Raw genomic sequence first — 27230 nt, 5'->3', positions numbered from 1 at the left:
GCTCCTTGGAAGGAAAGTTATGACCAACCTTGATAGTATATTAAAAAGCAGAGACATTACTTTGCCGACCAAGGTCCGTCTAGTCAAGGCAATGGTTTTTCCCGTGGTCATGTATGGATGTGAGAGTTGGACTGTGAAGAAAGCTGATCGCCGAAGAATCGATGCTTTTGAACTGTGGTGTTGGAGAAGACTCTTGAGAGTCCCTTATACTGCAAGGAGATCCAACCAGTCCATTCTAAAGGAGATCAATCCTGGATGTTCATTGGAGGGACTGATGCTAAAGCTGAAACTCCAATACTTTGGCCACCTCATGAGACGAGTTGACTCACTGGAAAAGACTCTGATGCTGGGAAAGGTTGGGGGCGGGAGGAGAAGGGGACGACGGAGAATGAGATGGCTGGATGGCATCTCCGACTCTGTGAACATGAGTTTGAGTGTACTCCGGGAGTTGGTGATGGACAGGGAGGCCTGGCGTGCTTTGATTCATGGGGTCGCGGAGAGTCGGACACGACTGAGCGACTGAACTGAACTGAACATCCAAGCTATTGTGGTAAGTGTATGCACAGGGGAGGGGTAGTTCATACCACGTGACAGGTTACATAGCTCTTCAAGCGACATTAATATAAAAGATTCATCTTTTTAAAACACAGACTAGGGCTTCCCTAGTGGCTCAGTGGTAAAGAATCTGCCTGCCAATGCAGGAGACACGGTTCCATCCCTGATTCAGGAAGATCCCACAAGCTGTGTAGCTACTGAACCCCTGAACCACAAGTGTTGCGCCTGTGCTCTGGAGCCTGGGAGCCACAGATACTGAGCCCTCCTGCTGCAACTACTGAAGCTCGAGTTCCCACAGCCCCCGTTCTGCAACAAGAGGGGCCACCACAATGAGAAGCCCACATGGAGAGTGGGCCCCGCTCCCCCAAACCAGAGAAAAGTCCTTGCAACAACAAAGACCCAGCACAGCCAAAAATAAACTTTAAAAAAAGGCAGAATAACTCACATATACACTGCCAGCACACTGATTTTTGTTGGCAATGAAATGAAGCAGTCAACAGAGTATGCACATAAAAAGGAAACTGGGCAATAAAAGTTGCCTACAAATAAATTGTAAAGGTTTTTCTGAGTCACTAAAATAAAGGAGATTTAATCCCGGGCTACATTTTAAATTCCAACAACCTAATCTGGGAGACCTGGCTGAAATTCTGAGAGGAGACATTACCTTTTTGAGGTCTAAAATACAACTTTAGGCCCAACCAGTTCTAAACAATTACCTTGGCTATAGTAGGGGAATAATTAGTTGGGTAGGCAGTACCCATCAAGGGCTCTTGAAAAGGACTCCAATCAGATGGGTGTAGGAGGTGGTCCCTACTTAAGTAACAAGGGTCTGGAAGCAAATACACTTAGAAAATAGTTCATTTCCACTTGGCCTCCAGGGTACAACCCACTGTCTGTCTGCATTTTCTTACGGATTGAGAAAGAACAAATGCATTTCCTTTTGTTTTAGAAATGTTCACCTTCGTCTTTACCCAAATTTGTATTTCATATTCATTTAATATCAATTCATCACTTAATATTTGGAGAGAATGAAAGAAACACCCCTGAACTGGTCCTTACCTCTCCTGGAGAGTTCGGTAACTCACAAGTAGACATCATCCATCTCCAGAGATTGAAAGCTGACGGGAGGAGAATTAGACTGGGAATCTGAGGCTAAGCCCGATGGGGGTCACTGGGCAGGCTTGCTTCTTCTCTCGCTCCTGATGCCAGCGCTGCCCCTTGTCACAGGATGTGGTTGTTATGGTGACGGTGTAGAGAGAAGGAGAAGGAGTAGTGGGCACCCTCAGACAGCAGCGAAATGCGGCAGGAGCGACGGGCATGTCTGCTTCCACTCCTCTAACCTGGCTCGAGTCCTAAGATGCCCACAGCCTGCTGAGGACACAACGAGGCTAAAAAGGCCCGGCAGCGGCTCCTTTGTGTCCCCGTCCCCAGCATGCAGGCCCCGTGGTGTCGGATCCTCCCACGCACTTTTGGTGATTTTTCTCTCAGGGTTCTACACCCTCCTATGCTATCTTACTTCCGTCACAACTGTGTCAGCTCCACCAGTCCTCGTCTGTTTAGCCCAATCTTTCCTAGGATACAAGGGAGCTATGCATAGCAAGGACCGTGTCCAGATGCCGGTGCTGTGCTGCCACCTGTTTTCCTCCAGCAGCTCATCCCAGCCTGAGTTCTACTCAGGTAGGATCCCCGCCCCATCCACAGGCACCCACCAAGTGCCTGGGCCGCATTTCTAAGTGGCTTTATAACAGGGGGAGTGAAAAGTGAAAGTGAAACTGTTAGTCCCTAAGTCATGTCTGACTCTTTGTGACCCCATGGACTGTAGCCCACCAGGCTCCTCTGTCCATGGGATTCTCCAGGCAAGAACACTGGCGTGGGTTGCCATGCCCTTCTCCAGTGGACCTTCCTGACCCAGGGAATAAAACTAGGTCTCCCGCATTGCAGGCAGATTCTTGACCATCTCAGCCATAATAAGGGGATTATAGGTAAATATCTCAACACACCAAACCAAAGGTACCAAAGACAGAAATAAGAAGGACAGCTTAACAACAGGAAAGAACAACCCCAGAACACCTAAGCTGATATGTTTTGATGTGTGGCCCTCAAGTGTGTATTTGTGTGTAAAGATTACAAAAGAGACTACAAAGAATCAATGACTTTGAAAAGAACCAGAAAAAGTCGATTTTGTAAAGCCAAATGCAATTTAGAACTTTAACAGAGATCTGACTTTTAGACTTTTGCCTAAAGTGAAAAAAGAAATAAGGATTTTATATTCCCTTTGACTTGTTCTACTTAAAACTTTTGGAAATCTTTAAAAGCACTTTTAGAATGAGGTTGTTGTGCCCTGGTCATGTGCAGGGCCCAGTGCTGGCATCTTCAACTGAAATATAAGTGGCACCAAAAACAGTACTAAATCAAATTCTGATGCTTTACTTTTACATAATGATTCAGTACAAATTATTTTATTTCCTTTGTGATTTTTCTTTGACCCATGGATTTTAAGACATATGTAGCTAACTCGCCATTAAGGAATGCATTCAGTTCAGTTCAGTTCAGTCGCTCAGTCGTGTCCGACTCTCCGCGACCCCATGAATCACAGCACACCAGGCCTCCCTGTCCATCACCAACTCCCGGAGTACACTCAAACTCATGTCCACAGAGTCGGTGATGCCATCCAGCCATCTCATTCTCGGTCGTCCCCTTCTCCTCCCGCCCTCAACCTTTCCCAGCATCAGGGTCTTTTCCAGTGAGTCAACTAGTCGCATGAGGTGGGCAAAGTATTGCAGTTTCAGCTTTAGCATCAGTCCCTCCAATGAACATCCAGGATTGATCTCCCTTAGAATGGACTGGTTGGATCTCCTTGCAGTATAAGGGACTCTCAGGAGTCTTCTCCAACACCACAGTTCAAAAGCATCGATTCTTCAGCGATCAGCCTTCTTCACAGTCCAACTCTCACATCCATACATGACCACGGGAAAAACCATTGCCTTGACTAGACGGACCTTGGTTGGCAAAGTAATGTCTCTGCTTTTTAATATACTATCCAGGTTGGTCATAACTTTCCTTCCAAGGAGCAAGCGTCTTTTAATTTCATGGCTGCAATCAGCATCTGCAGTGATTTTGGAGCCCAAAAAAACAAAGTCTGACACTGTTTCCACTGTTTCCCCATCTATTTCCCATGAAGTGATGGGACCAGATGCCATGATCTTTGTTTTCTGAATGTTGAGCTTCAAGCCAACCTTTTCACTCTCCTCTTTCACTTTCATCAAGAGGCTTTTGAGTTCCTCTTCACTTTCTGCCATAAGGGTAGTGTCATCTGCATATCTGAGGTTATTGATATTTCTCCCAGCAATCTTGATTCCAGCTTGTGCTTCTTCCAGCTCAGCGTTCCTCATGATGTACTCTGCATATTAATTAAATAAGCAAGGTGACAATATACAACCTTGAAAAAAGGGTTAATATGGTGGTCTGAGACCACCATCCTTAGAAAGGTCTGTGAGGTTGGTCCTTGGCTCCCACCTGTACACTTGGATTTTTCTCACCATTTGATAACAGAAAGAGGGACTCTTTGTACCGAAATTATTTATACAAATAGTGTTTCTCGTGATGAACACCAGCTTCCTTTTGGGGAATCCAGAATTTTGATCCATGCTAAGCACAGGGTGGCTATATGCCTGAGCCCCAGTAAAAACCCTGAACACCTAGGTTCAGGCAAAGTTCCCTGGGAGACAACACTTCACGAGTCTTATAATCATTTGCTGCTGAAGTGATTGCTTTCTGTGTGGCTCCACTAGAAGAGGACTCTTTGGAGATGGCACTTGTCTTTCTCCAGATTTCTTCCACACCCCTCTTTCCTGTGCCAATTTTGTTCTGTTTCCTTTACTCCACTCTGTCCAGGCACCTGTTAAGCCTTACAGATAAACTTTTCATCTCTGTTATCACATTTTTATTTCAACATTCCCATTTTTAAACACAATTTTCATTTATGTGCTAAAAGTCCCTTTTCACACACATTATCCACCTTTTCTACCACATCTTGACCCATGATTTTCCAGTTATTTAATTTTTTTTTGGTATATAGTTGATTTACAATGTCATGCTAATTTCTGCTGTACAGCAAGGTGAATCAGTCACTCGTATACATAAATCTCCTCTTCCTTGGATTTCCTTCCCATTTAGGTCACAGAGCATTAAGTAGAGTTCTCCATCGTATACAGTCAGTGCTCTTTAGCCTTCTGTTTTTACATGGTATGTATAGTTTCTATTTTATACATAGTCTATAGTGTATATATATATAGCTTCCCAGGTAGCGCTAGTGGTAAAGAACCTGCCTGCCAGTCCAGGAGACATAAGAGACACAGGTTTGATCCCTGGGTCAGGAAGATCCCCTGGAGGAGGGCATGGCAACCCACTCCAGCATTCTCGCCTGGAGAATCCCCATGGACAGAGGAGCCTGGAGGGCTACAGTTCATAGGATTGCAAAGAGTCAGACACCGCTGAAGCAATTTAACACACACGCATGCACACAGTGTATACATGCCAATCCCAATCTCCCAATTCATTGCACCTCACTTTCCCTGCTTGGTATCCATGTATTTGTCTCTCTATTCCTGCTCTGCAAATAAATTTATCTGTACCACTTTTCTAGATTCCACATCTAATGCATTAATATATGTTTTTCTCTTTCTGACTTACTTAATTCTACATAACACCTGTATTTTTTCAGGTATTTTAAAGTCCTTACTTTCTAGTTCCAACATTTGCACCATCTCTAGTGCTCCTTCTGTGATGACTCTGTTCTTGTCCAGGGGTTGAATCTCCATTCCTTTTTGAGTGTCTCATATTTTTTATTTCTTGGTATGCTAGCTATTTTGTGAAAAGAGCAGTTAAAATAGAAATAAAACCCAACAATGCTCAGAAAAGGGCCCACCTGTTCTGCCAGGCTTCCAGTGCACATCTGCATGCAGTGGGGGCTGCCTCACTCGAACCTCTAGTTTCCCAAGTCTAGTCTTTCATCTTTCCTTAGATTCTGCTCAACACCGGCCTCAAACATTTTGAACGTAGGATCAGGGTTTTCTTGGGATGAAGACACCTGCTCTGTGGTACCTCCTCATGCCAGCCCCAGCAAACTAACACAAATGGGAGCGAAGGTATCAAAGTGGTACCTTTGACCAGGTTGTCCAGCATCAAAAAGGCAGAGGGTGAACAAAATTCCCACACTATTGCAGCAAAATCATAATGATCTTTATTTAAAATCAGAGTCCACAGCGAGAAGCCATCCCACATGAGTATGTACATGCCTGATGCCCTGGGTTTTCCCATATCCCTCCATTCTCTCAGCTCCTGGATCATCACCAAAACCTGTGGGGAAAAAAAAAGGTCCCAGTTAGTGGACTGTCAGAGCTGAAACCTGGCAAGCCAGGTGACATCTGTGGGCCCAGCAAGCTGAAGCGAGCTTTTATTCCTTCAATCATATTTATTGAGCCTGAGCTGTGTCACACACTCAACCCAGAACGAAATGATACAGGATAAGAGGAGAAGGTGGGGAACATCCCATTGCCTTCACATCAGGAGTGACTAGCCAAGCCCTGTAGTTGGTGCCTGGGGGGAGGAGGCAGGGGGAGCAGAAAGCAAGCACATGCCAGGCCCGGTCAGCGCAGGCTCTGCTCAGAGCTGGGGAAAGTGTCTGCAGCCCTGGGAGAGGCCTTAGAGTTCCTGTGTGTCTCTGTCTGATGTCTGGACTGGGAGGCCTTCCCGGGCGGGACTCTCCACACTGGGCAGTTGAATCCCAACCTTTCAGTCACAAAACCTGGAACACCTACATTTTGAGCAGTCTGGTTAAAGGCCACCAGGGTCAGCAACAGATTCCCAGACCATTCCCAAGACCTGCACAGTCAAAATCTGTTTAACAACCTTCCAGGTCAAACCAACCAACCAACCAAAAAAAAACAAAAAACAAACCAAGAGCCCCAGGCTCCACACCTAGCTTTGAACTCAACAAGCTCTGTGAGCTTGGGAAATCACATCACCACTTAAAGTCTCTTCTTTACAAGCATGGATAATATCTTTTTAAGGAGTTTTAAGAATTAAACAAGATAACACATACCCAGCACTTGGAGCCCCCAAGTTTCCAGGTGACCCAGTGACTAGGCTCAGTGTGTTAGTTGCTCAGTCATGTCCGACTCTTTGTGACCCCATGGACTATAGCCCGCCAGACTCCTCTGTTCACGGGATTCTCCAGACAAGAATCCCGGAGTGGGTTTCCATGCCCTCCTCCAGCGGATCCTCCCGACCCAGAGATCAAACCCACATCTCCCGTGTCTCCTGCATTGGCAGCTGGTTCTTTACCACCAGCACCAACTGGGAAGCCCTCTAGCAGCAACAGTGACGACTAAATGTCCCTAAACATTAGAAATGTCAAATGTTTAAATATGCTTACCAAACGTTCAGGAATAAAGTCCCAATGCTGCTAAGTTTTGGGGGACAATCCCTGAGAATACACAGGCTGAGGAAGGCCCTGGGGAAGAGGTGCCCCCACGGCCACACACACCTTCCCATCCTGTTCCCTCCACCCGTCTTCACGGGCCACTGCTTCTCTCCTTCCAGGTTACCCTTCACTCTCCGCAGTTAGAACAATGATGAGGGAATGATGACCGAGTGCCAGTCACGTCCTCACTCTTGGGCTGTGTCATCCCAGAAACCCCTCACACAGCCCTGAGGGGGCAGGCGGTGGCACGGTCTCCGTTTACAGGGGAGCAACTGAGGAAAATGGAGGGTAGGGGTCTGCCAATCACACAAGCAAGTCACACAGCTTGAACAGGGTGGGACCAGGAAAGAAAGCTGGGCAGACTCTACTCCAGACGCCTGAGGGGTGTGTGTTTGTGCGCGTGCGCGCGCAGTATGTCTGTAGTGTGGTGTGAGTGGTGTCTACAGTGTATATAGGGGTGTGTGTGTGTGTAGTATGTCTGTAGTGTGGTCTGAGTGGTGTCTACACTGTATATGGGGTGTGTGTGTGTAGTATGTCTGTAGTGTGGTCTGAGTGGTGTCTACACTGTATATGGGGTGTGTGTGTGTAGTATGTCTGTAGTGTGGTCTGAGTGGTGTCTACACTGTATATGGGGTGTGTGTGTGTAGTATGTCTGTAGTGTGGTCTGAGTGGTGTCTACACTGTATATGGGGTGTGTGTGTGTAGTATGTCTGTAGTGTGGTCTGAGTGGCGTGTGCAGTGTATATAGGGCTGTGTGTATGTGTGTGTGGTATGTCTGCAGGGTGGTGTGAGTGGGGTGTACAGTGTATATAGGGGTGTGTGTATGGAGAAGGAAATGGCAACCCACTCCAGTGTTCTTGCCTGGAGAATCCCAGGGACAGGGGAGCCTGGTGGGCTGCCGTCTATGGGGTCACAGAAAGTCGGACACGACTGAAGTGACTTAGCAGCAGCAGCAGCAGTGTGTGGTATATCTTCAGGGTGGTGTGAGTGGGGTGTACAGTGTGTATAGGGGTGTGTGTGTGTGTGTGTGGTATGTCTGCAGGGTGGTGTGAGTGGGGTGTACAGTGTTTATAGGGGTGTGTGTGTGTGGTATATCTGCAGGGTGGTGTGAGTGGGGTGTACAGTGTTTATAGGGGTGTGTGTGTGTGGTATATCTGCAGGGTGGTGTCAGTGGGGTGTACAGTGTGTATAGAGGTGTGTGTGTGTGTGTGTGGTATGTCTGCAGGGTGGTGTGAGTGGGGTGTACAGTGTATACAGGGCTGTGTGTGTGTGTGTGGTATGTCTGCAGGGTGGTGTGAGTGGGGTGTACAGTGTGTATAGGGGTGTGTGTGTGTGGTATGTCTGTAGTGTGGTGTGAGTGATGTATACAGCGTATATAGGGGTGTGTGTGTGTGTGGTATATCTGCAGGGTGGTGTGAGTGGGGTGTACAGTGTGTATAGAGGTGTGTGTGTGTGTGTGGTATGTCTGCAGGGTGGTGTGAGTGGGGTGTACAGTGTGTATAGGGGTGTGTGTGTGGTATGTCTGCAGGGTGGTGTGAGTGGGGTGTACAGTGTGTATAGGGGTGTGTGTGTGTGGTATATCTGCAGGGTGGTGTGAGTGGGTGTACAGTGTGTATAGGGGTGTGTGTGTGTGGTATATCTGCAGGGTGGTGTGAGTGGGGTGTACAGGGTATATAGGGCTGTATGTGTGTGTGTGTGGTATGTCTGTAGTGTGGTGTGAGTGGTGTGTACAGGGTATATAGGGCTCTGTGTGTGTGTGTGTGGTATGTCTGTAGTGTGGTGTGAGTGGGGTGTACAGTGTATATAGGGCTGTATGTGTGTGGTATGTCTGTAGTGTGGTGTGAGTGGTGTGTACAGTGTATATAGGGGTGTGTGTGTGTGGTATATCTGCAGGGTGGTGTGAGTGGGTGTACAGTGTGTATAGGGGTGTGTGTGTGTAGTATGTCTGTAGTGTGGTGTACAGTGTGTATAGGGGTGTGTGTGTAGTATGTCTGTAGTGTGGTGTACAGTGTGTATAGGGGGGTGTGTGTGTGTGGTATGTCTGTAGTGTGGTGTGAGTGGGGTGTGCAGTGTATATAAGGGTGTGTGTGATGTGGTGTATGTGGGTCTGCGCACACACACACACGTGTGTGTAGGGAAGATCCTGGTGGGGGTGAGGTGCAGGACGCTGTCCTTTGAGCAGCGCCTGCAGAGTGGCCCCCGGTCCAGCCCTGCAGAGCTTCCCCTTCCGGCCTCGCTCACAGAGGAGCCCTGGACCCCTGCAGGCCCTCAGGGGAAGGTGCGAAAGCAGCAGGAAGCCCGAGCAGGAGGGCAGCGGTGGGGAGGAGGCCACCTCTTGCACCCCAGGCCTTTCTGCCTTCAGCTCCTTCCTCGCCCCTCCGGGACCAGGTCCCGGCGCACCCGGCCTGTGGGCGGGCCGGGCCCGATGTGCTCGCCGGGACGCAGCCTCCAGGACCTTCAGGGGTCCCTGACCGCCTGACCCCAGGGTGCTGAGGGGCTTCTCGTCCACAGGGTGAAGGGCCAGCAGCCGCGCGCTGTCCTCTGGCTGGCGGCTGACCTCCCCCGAGGAGCGGATTCTCTCCCATCATTTCCTGAGTGCGTCGACGGCCGGGCATCAGGTGGGAGATTATCTGCCTGCACAGGGGCACGGGCGCTATCAGCGGGGGTAGGCTGGCTGCCCGGGCCCTCAGCCTGGCTGCCCCTGGAAGAGTCCTGCAGGCAGCGCCGCGGGTTCCACAGGGCAGAGAGGATCTTCTTGTATTCCCTGCGGAAGTTCTGGTTCAGGAGCCCGTAGACGATGGCATTCAGGCATCTGTTGAAATAGGCCAGGAAGTAGCTAGAGACGAACAGCCCCTCTGGGACCCGGGGAGCCACTTCTTCGGGGTCAATGGCCACGGCGAGGCCGATGCAGTTCAGCGGCGCCCAGCAGATGGCGAAGATCACAAAGACCACGAACATGCTCAGAAAGCTCCGCATGCGCCCGGACCCCGGGCGCGGCCCGCTCTCCTCCTTGACCTTCCTGCGGGCACGCAGCACCAGCAGCCAGATGTGCAGGTAGCAGAAGCACACGACGGCCACGGGCAGCAGGAAGTGCACGAGCACCACGGCCGCCGTGTACCCGGCGCTGGCCGTCTGCGCGAAAGTGCACGAGTAGACGCGCGGGTCGTACTCCAGGGACCCCACGAAGAAGTTGGGCAGCAGCACCAGCAGGGTGAGCAGCCAGACGAGGCCGACGTAGAGCGCGGCGTGCCGGCGGCGGCAGAGGCGGTGGTAGGTCACGCTGCGGCAGACGTAGCAGTAGCGGTCGACGGCGATGGCGGTGATGTTGAAGACGGAGCCCACCACGCTCAGGCCCATCACGAAGGCGCTGGCCTTGCAGTGCGCCTCCCCCAGGGCCCAGCCATCGTGGAAGATGGCCACGAGGGTCAGCGGATAGGGGTACAAGGCTACGGCCAGGTCAGCGAACGCCAGACTCACCAAGAACAGGTTACCTGGAGCAGGAAACAGGCAGAGTCAGGATGAGACCCCCGATCTCCATCCTCTACAATATTATAGCCACTGACCCTCCCAGGGGGACTCTCTTAGGACACCGATGCACCACCGCCACTAGGCATCTGGGGGGACCCTGCAGAGGCTGAGGTGACCACCTCAGGGGTCCAAAGCACCTGGCCGATGGAAAGGACCCAAAGGCACAGCGATCAGAAATGCCAGGCTGTGGTCTGATCCCAAGGGGTTGGGAAAAGGGGACTCAGAGCCACTCAGCTGGGAGTGCCCCCAAGTCAGACCCTCAGGTAAAGCAGATTCTGTAACTCTAGCCACAGACAGATCCACAAAGTAGAGAAAGTCCTCCCTGTCCAGATACACATTGTCACCCCACCTCAGAGAAGACTCCTGGGGAAGCTGGAAGACTCACAAGCAGGCTTCTTAAAATGCCTATTTTAACCTCAGATGCTTGAGGTCACCTCACTCAGAAACAACTGAAAAGACATTTGTTAGTTTCCTGGGAGTTCTCAGGACCCAACTGTTCCTGAGTCCAGAGCTATGTTAGGATCTGAGAGAAAAGTGTTAGTCACTCAGTTGTGTCCGACTCTTTGCAACCCCACGGACTGTAGCCCTCCAGGCTCCTCTGTCCATGGAATTCTCCAGGCACGGATACTGGAGTGGGTTGCCAAGCCCTGTTCCAGGGGATTTTCCTGACCCAGAAATCAAACACAGGTCTCCTGCATTGCAGGCAGACTCTTTGCCATCTGAGCCACCAGAGAAGGGTCTGAGGGAAACAGGGTATAACTGAATAGAAAGGAGCTCATTTGGACATTTGGAAGTGCTTCCAGGCAGTGAGCTTCCCTGTCTCTTGAGATTTTCAAGTACAGGTTGGATGGTGGAGGAAAACCCTGCCTTAGGGTAAACTGTGAGATTCCTTCCTGTTCTACTATCTCAGGAATCTGTTTAGTTAATGGGAGAAAATCCCCCTCAAATTCTTTCACGCTGGTACTAGAGACAAGAAATGCACATCTCAGGACCTGCTTGGGGTGTGGGGGAATCTCCTGCTTTTTAATTTAATTCTCAGCCTTGTTCTCTGTCTCCACTGGTAGATTTCAGTTTCTGATTCCACTGTGCATATATGCATGCTAAGTCGCCTCAGTCATGTCCGACTCTGTGTGACCCCATGGACTGTAACCCACCAGGCTCCTCTGTCCATGGGATTCTCCAGGCACGAATACTGGAGTGGGTTGCCATGCCCTCAACCAGGGGTTCTTCCTGACTCGGGGATTGAACCAGTGTCTCTTATGTATCCCACACCGGCAGGCAGGTTCTTTACCTCTAGCACCACTTGAGAAGCCCTTCTGATTACTACTTAGACCTTACTTGGTCTCAGAGAGCGAGGGATTACCTCTTTCAAATTTGTTGCCAGATGACTCAGGAATGATTATAGTTGATTTACAATGTTGTATTAGTTTCAGGCATACAACATAGTGATTCAGTATTTTTATAGATTATACTCCATTTAAGGTTATTATGTGAGTTGGACTGTGAAGAAAGCTGAGCACTGAAGAATTGATGCTTTTGAACTGTGGTGTTGGAGAAGACTCTTGAGAGTCCCTTGGACTGCAAGGAGATCCAACCAGTCCATTCTAAAGGAGATCAGTCCTGGGTGTTCATTGGAAGGACTGATGCTAAAGCTGAAACTCCAATACTTTGGCCACCTCATGCGACGAGTTGACTCACTGGAAAAGACTCTGATGCTGGGAGGGATTGGGGGTAGGAGGAGAAGGGGACGACAGAGAATGAGATGGCTGGATGGCATCACTGACTTGATGGATATGAATTTGAGTGAACTCCGGGAGTTGGTGATGGACAGGGAGGCCTGGTATGCTGCAGTACATGGGGTCGCAAAGAGTTGGACACGACTGAGTGACTGAACTGAACTGAACTGATGGACAGTCTGTTGAATCTGAGAAAACATTTGCAAATGGTATGTCCTATAAGGGGTTAATATCCAAAATGCAAATAGCTCATAAAAAATATCAAAGAAAAAATAACGTCATCAAAAAATAAGCAGAAGACCTAAATAGATGTTTTTTCAAGGAAGACACACAGATGGCCAACAGGCTTATGAAAAGATGCTCAGCATCAGTAATCATCAGAGAAATACAAATCAAAACCACAGTGAGATATCACCTGACACTGATCAGAATGGCTATGACCCAAAAGAACACAAATAATAAATGTGGGTGAGGATGTAGCAAAAAGGGAATAGAACCTTAATACACTGTTGGTGGGAATGTAAATTGATGCCGCCATTGTGGAACACAGTATAGAGACTCCTCAAAAAAAAAAAAAAAAAAGAAAGAAATTAACTATTGTTCTGACATTTGGAAGAGGTCACTGGAAGCTGGAGTGACCTGGGGTAATCTCAGTGCTGTGACTTTTTAACTTGACCGAGTCAGTCCCTGAACTTCTTTTCTCTGTGAGTTGCTTTGTCGGATCCATTCTTTATTTTTGGAGCCCTTTTTCCCTCTCCTCAGACATACATGGCATGGCTATTTCTGTGAAGAAAATCCCTTCTTTCCAACGTGGGGATGCTGGCCTCCGCAGGGCCCACGGCCTCCTGACAGGGTGGCAAAGGAGCCTCCGGCTCTTGCAATCACAGGCGGACAAAGGCACGAGCGGCTGGGAGCAGGTGCGGCCCAGCCCACTGTTTCTCAGGAGGCAAGTCCAGCTCTGCGGTGTTAACGTGGCCCAGCCCAGAATAATGCCCCAGAGGCGGCAAACAGCTTGTAAACAGTGCGTAGAACACATTCAGCTCCACGTGGAAAGTGATTCAATTACTCTTCCCCATTACTCCGGCTGTTCCTAAAAGGCTGAAATCAACCAGTTCCTGCTGTAGATCCATCTGCCCAGACATCCTATCGTCTCCAGACTTTCTTGACAATATTCCAAATTAGAGGAATAAAATTCTTGCCATGTTTCCCATCTGTAAGAAGCCAGGTCCTGTCTAGATGAGAGTCAAGGGGAGGCTGAACTCTCCATCCCCATTTTCCGCAGACAGGTGAGAAATCAAGCAGGACACACAGTGCTGCTCATCACCCCAGGCACAGGCCTCTAATGACCATTTACCTCCCAAGCCTTGGCATTACTTATTTCCATCAGCCTCCATCAGACAGGGCATATTAGTGGAGACAGACCTTCACAACAGGGTTTTGTATTAATATGGATGGAACTCCTCCCAGTATTCATACACAAAGCACATCCCTCCACATACACAGCCTCCACAGTCCCCTCCCTCTCAGCCTACTTTCCCTTTTTCAGGAAATCTAGTCCTCAGTGGGGATGTGTTAACCCAGGAGAGAGCCAGCAGATGTTGAGCTATCTGGTCTTTATCAGAATTCTGCCCTGTGCCCACTCTATTTTCTAAGAAGAATCTGTTGGTTTTAAATTTTCTCTGCTGTTTGAGCTAAAAGCAGCAATGCAGAAATAGATAGTCATGGACTCATTTGCTCAACAAATACTGCTGAGTATTTACTGGGTACTGGCTGTGACTGTGGGCTTCCCGGTGGCTCAGCCACATGCTCTGACTATGCTGGGGCTGAGGGTAGTGTGGGAAGCAAGAACGATGCATCTTCTCTTACAAACCTCATGGCCTCATACAGGTGACAAGGAAATGAAAGTGAGATGTGATGGGACTCCCCTGGTGATCTAGTGGTCACCATGCAGAGCGGCCAGGTTTGATCCCGGTCAGGGAACTAGATTGTGCATGCTGTAAATAAAAAAATCCTGCATGCGGCAACTAATGACCCCACACGCCACGACAAAGGCCTGGCGTGCTGCAACTAAGGCCCGGCACAGCCACATAAATGAATGAAATACATTTTCTAGTGAGATGCTGCGAGTATTATGATGGGGAAGTTAACACTATCATCTCTGTAATCCTTTCCAACAAGGTTAAACTTCCCGCGCCTTGCAGTCTTCCTCCATGGTTCACTTACCCAAACGTGTGCTGTGTCCATTGAGCGCCTATCATGCTTGGGTAGGGCACAGTGATGGCTGAAAGACATGCCCCTGCCATTGAGATGCCCACAGTGCTGTTGGGGAAAGAGACACAGAAACTGCCTTTCTGTGTAGGGAGAGCTGGGCAGGAGACCAGCATGAGGGGGTGAGAACACTGGGGAAGAGTTGAGTTATCCTGGGGCTGAGAGCAGTGGGCAGTGGGGTGGGGATAGGGCTGGTCAAGCACGACCAGCCAAGGGATCAGCCAAAAATCACAAAGGCCCTTCTTTCAGGCCTGCCTCCATCCCAGGATGGCTATTTACCTCAAATGGGATTTTACATGGGAAAGGATTTAAGAAATAATAATAATCTTCAAACAAATGTGAGGTATTTTTATTAGTTATATTCAGGGATAGGCATTTGAAATAACTGAATTGGTAATTTATTAAAAATGAGACTTCTTCACAAATACTAAAGAAATGTCCTTTCATATTAACATAAGCTCCTACTTTGGCTTCCCTGGTGGCTCAGTGTTAAAGAACCCGCCTACCAGTGCAGGACACCCAGGTTTGATCCCTGGGCTGGGAAGACTCCCTCAAAGAGGGCATGGCAACCCACTCTAGTATTCTTGCCTGGGAAAATCCGATGGACAAAGGAGCCTGGCAGTCTACAGTCCATGGGGTCAAAAAAAAAAGTCAGACACAACTTAGCGACTGAACAACAAACAGAGCTCCTAATTAATCCCCAAATTCTTTGAGGGTGGACATTGTTTTCTTCCAAAATCACATTATTTATGAAAATGTGGGTAAATCATACAAGGGCTCAGTTGAAATCTAACATAATTTTAACTTACACTTAGCAAGCAAATAGCGTACGCAAAAATAAGATGAGATATTTTAACCACTTAGAATATATTTAAAAGCACAAGAATCAACTTAAATAAGTAACTAAAATGCTTATTGCTTTGCTGTGCTCAGTGGCACAGTCGTGTCTGACTCTGTGTGACCCCACGGACTGTAGCCCACCAGCCTCCTCTGTCCATGGAATTCTCCAGGCAAGAACACTGGAGTGGGTTGCCATTTCCTTCTTAAGGGGATCTTCCTAACCCAGGGATCAGGATCAAACCTGCGTCTTCTGCTTGGGAGGTGGATTCTTTACCACTCAGCCACCTGGGAAGTTCTATAAGATGCTTACCACAAAATCTTATACCATAACCATAAAAGCATTGCTTGGAAACTCTTATGGAAGCATTTTATTACTTTAATTACACTTCGTTCTAACAAGAAGGCTTCCCTGGTGGCTCGGATGGTAAAGAATCTGCCTACGATGTAGGAGACCCGGGTTCAACCCCTGAGTTGGAAAGATCCTCTGGAGAAGGGAATGGCAACCCACTCCAGTACTCTTGCCTGGAGAATCCCACGGACAGAGGAGTCTGGTGGGCTACGGTCCATGGGGTCACAAAGAGTCGGATGTGACAGAGCCACTAACACACAAAACAACAAGAAAACAATTGGCATGCACCTTACTGTTTATAACATGCGTTCACACTACCTGACTCAATTGTGTTTCACAGGAATCCTTTCAGGCTGATTGTGTGATGGATCAGCTGATTCCATTTTACAGATCAAGACATTAGCACCCAGAATATGTGAACAGAGAAAGAGGGGAGGAAAAAACAACAAGAAGAGACACAAGAGGAAATCAGGAGAAAGAAATGCCAAAGGGATTAAGGGTGTAGAGGTTTAGGTCATCACGAGCCTGAGAAAATGCAAAACAGTGCCCTCTCACCTGCCAGCTAGGAGACCAGCAGGGATGTGAGCGAGGGCGAGCCTGCTGAGTGCTGGAGGGAGGCCACCCTCCTGATGTGCTTTCCCTTCAAAAGAAGGAGAGGAATGAACTGGTGCTTGGAAAGGGCTATCCTTTGAGAGACTGCGGAAGATTTTTTTCTTTTTTAAATGAGAGAGGCTTCTATTCTATCTGACACATAATAAGCACACAGTAGTGTTTCTTTTTATTTACAATGATGCGCTGATTTACAGCGTTGTGTTGATTTCTGCTGTACAGCAAAGTGATTGAGTTATACATGTATACACTTACTTTTCTTATATTCCTCTTCATTATGGCTTAATCGTAGGATACTGAACATAGTTCTCTGCGCTATACAGGAAGGCCTTGTTGCTTATCCATTCTATATATAATAGTTTGCATCTGCTAAGCCTACATATAACAATCTTCAGTTCAGTTCAGTTCAGTCGCTCAGTCGTGTCTGACTCTTTGCGACCCCATGAATCACAGCACGCCAGGCCTCCCTGTCCATCACCAACTCCTGGAGTTCACTCAAACTCATGTCCATCGAATCGGTGATGCCATCCAGCCATCTCATTCTCCATTGTCCCCTTCTCCTCCTGCCCCCAATCCCTCCCAGCATCAGAGTCTTTTCCAGTGAGTCAACTCTTCCAATGAGGTGGCCAAAGTATTGGAGTTTCAGCTTTAGCATCAGTCCTTCCAATGAACACCCAGGACTGATCTCCTTTAGGATGGACTGGTTGGATCTCCTTGTAGCCCAAGGGTCTCTCAAGAGTCTTCTCCAACAGCTATTACCTATTATTGGGATTTTTATATTATTATCACCTGCATTATTATTATTTATATTATTATGTCATATTATCATAATATTACAAAGAACAAGAAAGAGGCTCATAATGTTGGACTAGGCTCCCTGGGAGATAAGATGTGAGAAGTCCTGTAGGAGGAGAACAGTGAAGTTAGGACATTGCTTCTAAAGTGTAAACTCCCTCAGAACCGGGATGGAACACCCTAATTTTTCCTCTTTTAGCCAAAAGTATCTTAAATTGTAAGACCTAACGGGGCATCAGGATTTTCTGAGTTTTGCAGCATATCACGCTAAATACAGACTCCGAACTTTGTGGGGAGGAAAAAAAGGCAGTCTAACATGAAAATGTTCACACTCAGGAATACTGAGAACTCAAATGGGGGAATTAACAAGGATTATGAGCTTTCTGGCTATTTGGCTAAAAGACATAATTAAGAGATTTAAAATGCTTCATTTTTGCTCAGTAAAGAGAAAATACTTAGAGCTAAAATGTGAGTTGGAAGGCTCAGGCAACATCAGAGAAGGAGTCTAATGCAGCGCACGTTGGTTTTCAGCTGATAAGAAGCCCTCCAAAGCCTGAAGGCTCAGCAGCTCAGAAGATGCTTGCCACCAAGGGATGTCTCCAGGAGTGCCTGGTGGTGGAAAAAGCCTGGCTGAGGTGGGGCCACTTACCTGGTAATGCCTGGAGGGCGGGGGCTGTGGGCCCATTAAACATTTCCTCTAGGCCCTTCAGAAGCTTTAGCTCAGGGTCAGCCTGTGACGTGTAAATAAATCACCATTTACCTCCTCAGTTCAGGATCTGCTCTAAGCTAACTGGGGATGCCAACAGGGCCAGGCTGAAATCCCCCCCAGGAAGTCTGCAGTGCAGTCCGTGGTTCTGGGTGAGAGATGATGCAGACCCTGCACACTGCTGGATGCCCAAGCGACGGAGTGGATTCCAGACAAGGACCTGGGTGTTCAGCAAATGCTCCGCGTCTTTCTGGGTAATCCCAACGTCAGATATTCCACATCCTTCTTACAAATCACAGGAATGCCCTAGGTATGGCCATACCTCTGCTCACTAACAACACCTGCCCAACAGCCTCTTGATCCACCTGCAGAACAAGAATCCATTGTCAAGCAGTGACTCCTGATCATCACCTGGGAAACTTATGGCCCCAGTGCCGGTGGGCCAAGAACCATGGATGCCATGGTGCCTTCCACTAGCTGACAGAGACTATCTCTGCATTACAGTAAGGACTCGTTTCTCTCAGCTCCTTTCTGTGTGGCTGACAGTCTGGATGGTGGAGGGTAATGACAGGAGGCTCAGTTTTATAGGTGGTTTACAGTGAGTAGCCTCAAGTCAGAAGGGGCAAGAGGCATATACACATTACGATATATAAAACAGAAAACTGGTAAGAACCTGCTGCAGAGCACGGGGGATACTACTCAGTACTCTAATGGCGTAGATAGGAAAGCATCTCAAAAAGAGTGAATGCATATATATGTATAATTGACTCACTTTGCTCTCCCCCTGAAACTAACACAACATTGTAAATTCAGTTGAGTTCAGTTCAGTCACTCAGTTGTGTCCGACTCTTTGCGACCCCATGAATCACAGAACACCAGGCCTCCCTGTCCATCACCAACTCCCGGAGTTCACTCAAACTCATGTCCATCAAGTTGGTGATGCCATCCAGCCATCCCATCCTCTGTCATCCCCTTCTGCTCCTGCCCCCAATCCCTCCCAGCATCAGAGTCTTTTCCAGTGAGTCAACTCTTCCAATGAGGTGGCCAAAGTATTGGAGTTTCAGCTTTAGCATCAGTCCTTCTAATGAACACCCAGGACTGATCTCCTTTAGGATGGACTGGTTGGATCTCCTTGCAGTCCAAGGGACTCTCAAGAGTCTTCTCCAACACCACAGTTTGAAAGCATCAATTCTTCGGCGATCAGCTTTCTTCACAGTCCAACTCTCACATCCATACATGACCACTGGAAAAACCATAGCCTTGACTAGACAGACCTTTGTTGGCAAAGTAATGTCTCTGCTTTTTAATATTCTATCTAGGTTGGTCATAACTTTCCTTCCAAGGAGTAAGCGTCTTTTAATTTCCTGGCTGCAATCAGCATCCACAGTGATTTTGGAGCCCCCCAAAATAAAGTCTGACACTGTTTCCACTGTTTCTCCATCTATTTCCCATGAAGTGATAGGACCAGATGTCATGATCTTAGTTTTCTGAATGTTGAGCTTTAAGCCAACTTTTTCACTCTCCTCTTTCATTTTCATCAAGAAGCTTTTTGGTTCCTCATCACTTTCTGCCATAAGGGTGGTGTCATCTGCATATCTGAGGTTTTTGATACTTCTCCCAGCAATCTTGATTCCAGCTTGTGCTTCTTCCAGCCCAGCGTTCCTCATGATGTACTCTGCATAGAAGTTAAATAAGCAGGGTGACAATAAACAGCCTTGACCCACTCCTTTTCCTATTTGGAACCAGTCGGTTGTTCCATGTCCAGTGCTAACTGTTGCTTCCTGACCTGCATACAGGTTTCTCAAGAGGCAGGTCAGGGGGTCTGGTATTCCCATCTGTTTCAGAATGTTCCACAGTTTATTGTGATCCACACAGTCAAAGACTTCGGCATAGTCAATAAAGCCAAATAGATGTTTTTCTGGAACTCTCTTGCTTTTTCCATGATTCAGCAGATGTTGGCAATTTGATCTCTGGTTCCTCTGCCTTTTCTAAAACCTGTTGAACATCTGGAAGTTCACAGTTCACGTATTGCTGAAGTCTGGCTTGGAGAATGTTGAGCATGACTTTACTAGCGTGTGAGATGAGTGCAATTGTGTGGTTGTTTGAGCATTCTTTGGCATTGGTTTCTTTGGGATTGGGATGAAAACTGCCCTTTTCTAGTCCTGTGGCCACTGCTGAGTTTTCCGAATTTGCTGGCATATTGAGTGCAGCACTTTCACAGCATCATCTTTCAGGATTTGTAATAGCTCAACTGGAATTCCATCAGCTCCACCAGCTTTGTTTGTAGTGATGCTTTCTAAGGCCCACTTGACTTCACATTCCAGGATGTCTGGCTCTAGGTGAGTGATCACACCATCGTGATTATCTTGGTCGTGAAGATCTTTTTTGTATAGTTCTTCTGTGCATTCTTGCCTCCTTTTCTTAATATCTTCTGCTTCTGTTAGGTCCATACAAACTTCTGTATTTTATTGTGTCCATCTTTGCATGAAATGTTCCCTTGGTATCTCTAATTTTCTTGAAGAGATCTCTAGTCTTTCCCTTTCTATTGTTTTCCTCTATTTCTTTGCATTGATCACTGAGGAAGGCTTTCTTATCTCTCCTTGCTATTCTTTGGAACTCTGTATTCAGATGCTTATATCTTTCCTTTTCTCCTTTGCTTTTTGCTTCTCTTCTTTTCACAGCTATTTTTAAGGCTTCCCTAGACAGCCATTTTGCTTTTTTGCATTTCTTTTCCATGGGCATAATCTTGACCCCTGTCTCCTGTACGATGTCATGAACTTCCATCCATAGTTCATCAGGCACTCTATCAGATCTAGTCCCTTAAATATATTTCTCCCTTCCACTGTAAGGAATTTGATTTAGGTCACATCTGAATGGTCTAGTGGTTTTCCTACTTTCTTCAATTTAAGTCTGAATTTGGCAATAAGGAGTTCATGATCTGAGCCACAGTCAGATCCTGGATTTGTTTTTGCTAACTGTATAGAGCTTCTCCATCTTTGGCTGCAAAGAATATAATCAATCTGATTTTGGTGTTGACCATCTGGTGATGTCCATGTGTAAAGTCTTCTCTTGTGTTGTTGGAAGAGGCTGTTTGCTATGACCAGTGCGTTTTCTAGTTAATTGTAAATTGACTATATTCAAATAGTTGGAGAAGACTCTTGAGAGTCCTTTGGACTGAAAGGAGATCAAACCAGTCCATTCCAAAATAAACCAGTCCTGAATATTCATTGGAAGGACTGATGTTGAAGCTGAAACTCCAATACTTCGGCCACCTGATGTGAAGAGCTGACTTTGGAGAAGACCCTGATGCTGGGAAAGATTGAAGGCGGGAGGAGAAGGAGACGACAGAGCATGAGATGTTTGCATGGCATCACCGATGCGATGGACATGGGTTTGAGCAAACTGTGGGAGATAGTGAAGGACAGAGAAGCCTGGAGTGTTGCAGTCCATGGGGGCACAAAGAGCCAGACACACCTTAGTGACTGAACAACAACAACATACACCAATAAAAATTTTAAAAACTCCCTAAGGAGCCACTGGGGTACAATTTTAGGGAGCCTGTTGGCCACACAGGAACAAAAGGGGTCAGTGCACTCTAGAGAAGGTGCCAGTCAGCTTTTGAGGACAAGAATGAGATGTACTCTGGGCTTTTAGTGCTCACGGCAATTCAGTTCCCTGAGATCCGTACTGATGGCGTGAGTGATGCTGAGTATACCTCACCTCATGAAGCAAAATTAATACCTTCTGTCTCACTGCTTTCTTGGTATTTTGTCCATTTCAATTTGTTTCAGCAGACCTAGATTAAGTTTCAGAAATGGAAAAAAAGTCTCTGCTCTCAATGATTTCACAGTCTGGTGGGGAGAGAAAAAACTCAGAGCAGTACTGCAAGGGACATGCTGTGTGGGCTGGGCGGGGTCGTGGGGGGAGACAGTAACCACACCTTTTATGATATTAACTATAAGGCCAACAACCGGCAGGAGGGCTGAGGAAGGGGGTTGAGCTAGTGTCTTGGGAGAAGACAGTCTACCTCTATGTTGGCAACTTTTTTTCCTAGTCAAATTTGATTTTGAGGTCTGCAAAAAGAAAGTGCAAGTGGCTCAGATGTGTCCAACTCTTTGCGACCCCATGGGCTATAGAGTCCATGGAATTCTCCAGGCCAGAATACTGCAGTAGATAGCATTTTCCTTCTCCAGGGGATCTTCCCAACCCAGGGATCAAACCAGGGTCTCCTGCATTGCAGGCAAATTCTTTACCATCTGAGCCACTTGGGAAGCCCAAGAATACTGGAGAGAGTAGCCTATCCCTTCTCTAGCAGATCTTCCTGACCCAGGAATTGAACCTGGGTCTCTTGCATTGCAGGCAGATTCTTTACCAACTGAGCGACCAGGGAAGCCCTTGAGGTCTGCAGCTGGTGTGCAATTCTTACAGCCTGAAGGAGCCTCCATTTTTGGCTGAGCCTTACAGCATATGGGATCTTCCCTGACCAGGGATCGAACCCGAGCTCAGGGTTTTACACCACTTACCACCAGGGTAATAAGGGATTTGAGGGAGATATTCTCTAATCAAAAAGAGGCAGGGGAGCTTCCGGAGATGAAGAAAGAGCATCAGAGAACACAGGCTGGGAAGGAGTGATAGCAGCTCCTGTCTCTGTGAGCCGGAGCAGAGAGCCGGGGCTGTGACCCTGGGGAGTCCTGCCAGCCCTGCAGGCTTGTGCCAGGGGCGCTGGGGCTGGGCCCCATCCTGTAGATGCAGGAAGTGGTCCCTGGACGCAGGGGTGCATCTGGCCTTGGTGACAGGGAGGGTGGAGGGGCGGGGAAGGCTGCCTGGGGACCACGGACATGGCTTGTTTAGGGGATAAGAGTGTGAATTGGGGCATGTAGAGATACTATGAGACCAAAATCAGGAGGACTTGGGGAACGAAGGAACCAGTGATGACTCTCAGGGATCGGGTATCTCGAAGTTGAAGAGAGGAAGGAGGTTCAAGAACTAGCATCAGATGAGCCGAGGGAATGGAAGGTCCCGGGAGGGAGCGGCCCCCAGCGGCACACAGCACAGGACATCTCCCAGGAAGGCAGACCCAGGGGGCTCAGGGAAATGGGGAGCAATAAGTGATTAATGGATATAAACCGTTACAGTCAGCCGTCTGCTGAAAAGGAGAAAGGGGTCATGAAGTTAGGACACACAAGACCAAGGAAAGATTACTTTTTCTTTTAATCAAAGGATCCCCAGTGTGTGGGGGTGGGGAGAGGGGCTAAAGGGAAAGAGACAGAAATTGAAAACACAGCAGAGAGAAGGAACATGATGGAGGAAGGTTCTGTAAAAGCGGTATAGGAAAAGAGAAAATACAGGGGCGGATGTTGGCGAGGCCTGGACAGGGGACGGACGGCAGGGGTGGGCACAGGGAGAAGTCCCCAGACACTCCAGGAGAGCCTGGGGTGCGGAGGGTCCCCAGGGAGCACACGCGGGGCAGCAGAGGCGCCGCCCGCGTCGCGCCATGCGTAAGGCTCCCAGAAACGCGGCAGGGAGCGAAACACACTCCTGGCCTTACGGTCTAAGTGCTAAGCGGCGCAGTGCTCTGCATCTGCTTCCCACCCTCCCTCGCTTCCCGTCTGCCTTGCTCTAGGGCCATCTCTGAGCAAGTTAGCCCAAGGCATGAGCACAGAAGTTGCAGACAATCTAACCATCCACACTGCTATGGAGCATCGCTGTTATTAACGACAAGAATCTGCCAGACAGAGAAATTGAGTTTATCACGGTCAAGTAGAGGATAATGACACTTGCTGAGAACGCGGCTGTGGCTTTAATGTGCGCTCCCTGCCTGAGATATTGGAAATATACATGTTCTCTTTATTACAGCCCTATTTTCTTAATACCGATGAATTAAAGAACTAGACTCAACTACTGAAAGGTCCAAGATAAATGTTTCTTAGAGTAACTCCAAACTCTTCAGTAAGAGGAAAAACTGAGGAATAGTAGTGAAAGTGAAAGTCGCTCAGTTGTGTCAACTCTTTTAAATTGTATATGAAAATTATATATATATATATGTGTGTGTGTGTGTGTGTGTGCATGTTAATTGCTCAGTGATGTCTGACTCTTTGTGATCCCATGGACTCTAACCTGCCAGGCTCCTTTGTCTATGGAATTCTGTAGGCAATAATACTGGAATGGGTGTCCTTTCCCTTCTCCAGGGGATGTTCCCAACTCAGGGATCAAACCCAGGTCTCCCACATTGCAGGTGAATTCTTTACCAGCTGAACTACCAGGGAAGCTGATGAGTAGTAGAAGGGGTGCTAACTATTCAAAGTGCTGTAGGTGTTCGGGCATCTTTTGAAATCTCAGTGTGCCAAATGATTTTTCATGACTATCATCAATAAAGCCAAGGGTCAAATAAAAACTGGTTAAGTGGCATGACTGGGGCAGGAAAATGTCAAAAATGGGAAGACCCCCTGAAAGGAATTGCTACCCACTCCAGTATTCTGGCCTAGAGAATTCCATGGACTGTATAGTCCGTGGGGTTGCAAAGAGTCGGACACGACTGAGTGACTGTCACTTTCACGCACAGATATGGTATTGAATTCTTTTCTATGGTGCTGGGCTGTAGCAGATTCGCCAAGACATAGGAAGGATGAACACAGGGCGTGCCAGTGTTTTAACATGCTCATTACCCACCCCAGCCATGCTCTCAAATCAATAAGGTCTCTGTGAACTTCACTAGGAGAGCGGAAGAGCCCAGCCCGCCTGTGGATGGAGGAGGGGAGAAGAAGCTTGCCTCCTTCAGGCAAAGAAAACAGCACCCCACCCAAGGGAGGAAGCCCACAAAGGCTCCTCTAAACACCTGGTTAATCTGGGAGAGAAGCCCTGCTTCCCTGGGCAGGAAATGAATCCTTGTGGCTGCTACAAAAGACAATATGATCAAAATGATTTTAACCTGCTCTTTCCTAATAGATAAGCCTCTATTCCAAGGACCCAACAATATCTTGAAAAAGTTATTGCAGATAATAAAAGTCACCACTACTGAAATGACAGAGTTAGAAAGCTTAACTTTTCCTTTCCTTCCAGTTTAATTGAGATGTAATTGAGACCCAGCACTGTATATTTAAGGAGCAAAGCAAGGTGATTTGATTTACATATACCATGAAATGATTACCACAATAAGTTTAGTGAACATCCATCATCTCAAATAGATGCAAAAAGAAAGAGAAAAAAATTTCCTTGTGATGAGAACTCTTAGGATATACTCTCAACAATTTTCATATGACATACAGCAGTGTTATATTTATCATGCTGTACACTGCATCCCGAGTACTTATTTATCTTAGAAGTGGTCATCTGTGCCTTTGGACTGCCTTCATTCAGTTTCCTCTGCCCTCAACTCTTGCCTCTGGGTCTACAAATCTGACCTCTTTTCCTGAGTTTGTTTTTGAAGTATAACTAACCTATAACAATGTTAGTTGCTAGTGTACAACACAGGGATTCAATACTTCTCTACATTTCAAAATGATCCCTATAAATCTAGTTACCATCTGTCACCATACAATTACTTCAAATGTGGTTTCCAATATTACAGATAGAAGCTCACGTTTTTATTTTGTTTGTTCTTTAGATAAAAAATCTTGGGAGTTACAGGGTCACATAAAGTGTTTATAACAATGTACTAGAAATAGCCTTTCTGAATGGTCTGCCTCCTTAGAAAAGCATGATTAAGTTATCTAATTGGCTTTCTGCTATCTTTTTATTTTAATTCACTCTAACATTTGAGTTGCCCCTAAGGCCCAAATAGGGAAACGACAAATGGACAAACGGGTCACTGATCTTCTCTGAAAGCTAGAATGGTCAGCTTGCTCTGATGACCCTCGGGGTCAGAGTTCAGAGACTCACTCCCTCTGGTTTTGTTCCCCGACACACCTACATATGAGAAAGTTGAAATAAGAGTGTATTGAAAGGCGGAAATAGTCCCAGGATAGCAACACTATTTTACCAAATTATTATTTTAATCTTCGTTTAGTCCTACGAATTTCCTGTCTTCATTAAAGACGGGGGTTCTTTGAAAACAATGCAGTTCCGACAAGTAGAGGCTGTCAACGGCTGCCTTTGCACTCTTTTGTTTGTAACCAAGATGAGGAGCTAAGTATCGGGCCAAAACTCTCTAAAGCATTTCCACTAATTTACTCACTGTCTCAGTAATTATTCCCTAAGCACGTGCTGCGTGAACCATAGTGCTTGGCCGGGGAGGGAGGTGTTGAAGATGAGATTCCTGTGGCCAGGTAGGGGCACCATCCAGACCCGCAAAAATTGGAGCGCCTTGGAGAGCTTTGACTTCCAGACGCTCGCATTTTCACAGCTCCCTGCTCGGCCAAAAAGTGCGCGAGAAAAACTTTACCCGATTCACGCCGGCACTAATGCGCCAAGTGCTTCCCAGTGCGTTTGCAAGAGCCACACGTCGGGGAAAGGCAGCAAACTCGACCAAATTTTGAATTCAAGACCAAACCCGGGGACTTGTTGAGAGGAGGGAAGGCGGCGCGGGGAGCGGAGGACAGACGCGGCGGCCGACTGCGCGGTCAGGGTCAGACCAGAGACCCGGCGGCGGGCGGCGGCGGGCGCGGCGCTCACCTGCGTTCCGGAGCTTGCGGTTGCCAAGCACCGAGAGGATGACCAGGAGGTTGCCCACGATGTCCACGGCGGTGGTGACGACGAGCACCGCGGCCAGCGCGGGCGCCACCCAGGGAGGCCGGGGCGCCCCGGAGGGCCGCGCGCCGCCCGCGCCAGTCCAGCGGGGGCTCTCGGCCCGGCCGCCCGCCTCGCAGCAGTCGGCGGAGGAGCGGTTCTCCGGCATCCCTGACGCTCGGGCGCCGCGCCCTTCGCCGAGCACCCCGTCTCTCCGCAGGCGGGGCGCCCCTTCCCCTGCCCGGCCCCGCGCACCGGGGAGGCGGTCAGTGCGGAGAGACCTGGACGAGATGATTAATTAAGCGTGGGAAGGGAGCTGAGAAAAACGTAGGACTGAGAGGAGCATTTGGGGTGCAGGCGCTGCTGAAAGAAGCGTGCCTCCGCTTGGCTCGCTCGGGAGCAGGTGCGACAGCGCGCCGCCCGGAGCCCAGCACGTGCCCGGCCTGGTTCCAGCCTCAGCGCCTGAGCGCACCGCCCAAGAAGCTGGGTGTCCAGGGACAACCAGATTTTCAGACTGGAAAAGGCGCTGTTCGTCAGGACTCGCTGATTGGCTGTCAGAAGAGCACTGCCCCTCCAAAGAAATACATAACTCCAGGCGCTGCGGAGAGATCAGGCAGGCAGCTGAAGGAGAAAGAAGCCTCTGTGCCGTTTATTAGCCGTTTACCTGAGAAGTATTGGCGATGCCTCTGCCCTGTC

General features: G+C 48.0%; 1 protein-coding gene across 1 annotated transcript; it reads right to left on the bottom strand.

The window, feature by feature from the left end:
• Nucleotides 1-1688: 1688 nt before the first annotated feature.
• On the bottom strand, nucleotides 1689-26703 carry LOC129542121 (melatonin receptor type 1B). Its single transcript, XM_088834567.1, has 4 exons — nucleotides 26481-26703; nucleotides 9645-10530; nucleotides 3700-3709; nucleotides 1689-1907 (listed from the first exon to the last, which is right to left on the bottom strand). Exons 1-4 carry the CDS (start codon nucleotides 26701-26703, stop codon nucleotides 1689-1691), a joined length of 1338 nt encoding a protein of 445 aa, XP_088690693.1.
• Between the last annotated feature and the right edge of the window lie 527 nt (nucleotides 26704-27230).

Source organism: Moschus berezovskii, unplaced genomic scaffold (genome assembly GCF_049115385.1).
Source record: "Moschus berezovskii isolate FMDL1 unplaced genomic scaffold, NW_MosBer_1.0 29, whole genome shotgun sequence".
NCBI lineage: Eukaryota > Metazoa > Chordata > Mammalia > Artiodactyla > Moschidae > Moschus > Moschus berezovskii.
The sequence above is the reverse complement of the archived record's forward strand: the minus strand, read 5'-3'. Positions and strand labels throughout refer to the sequence as shown.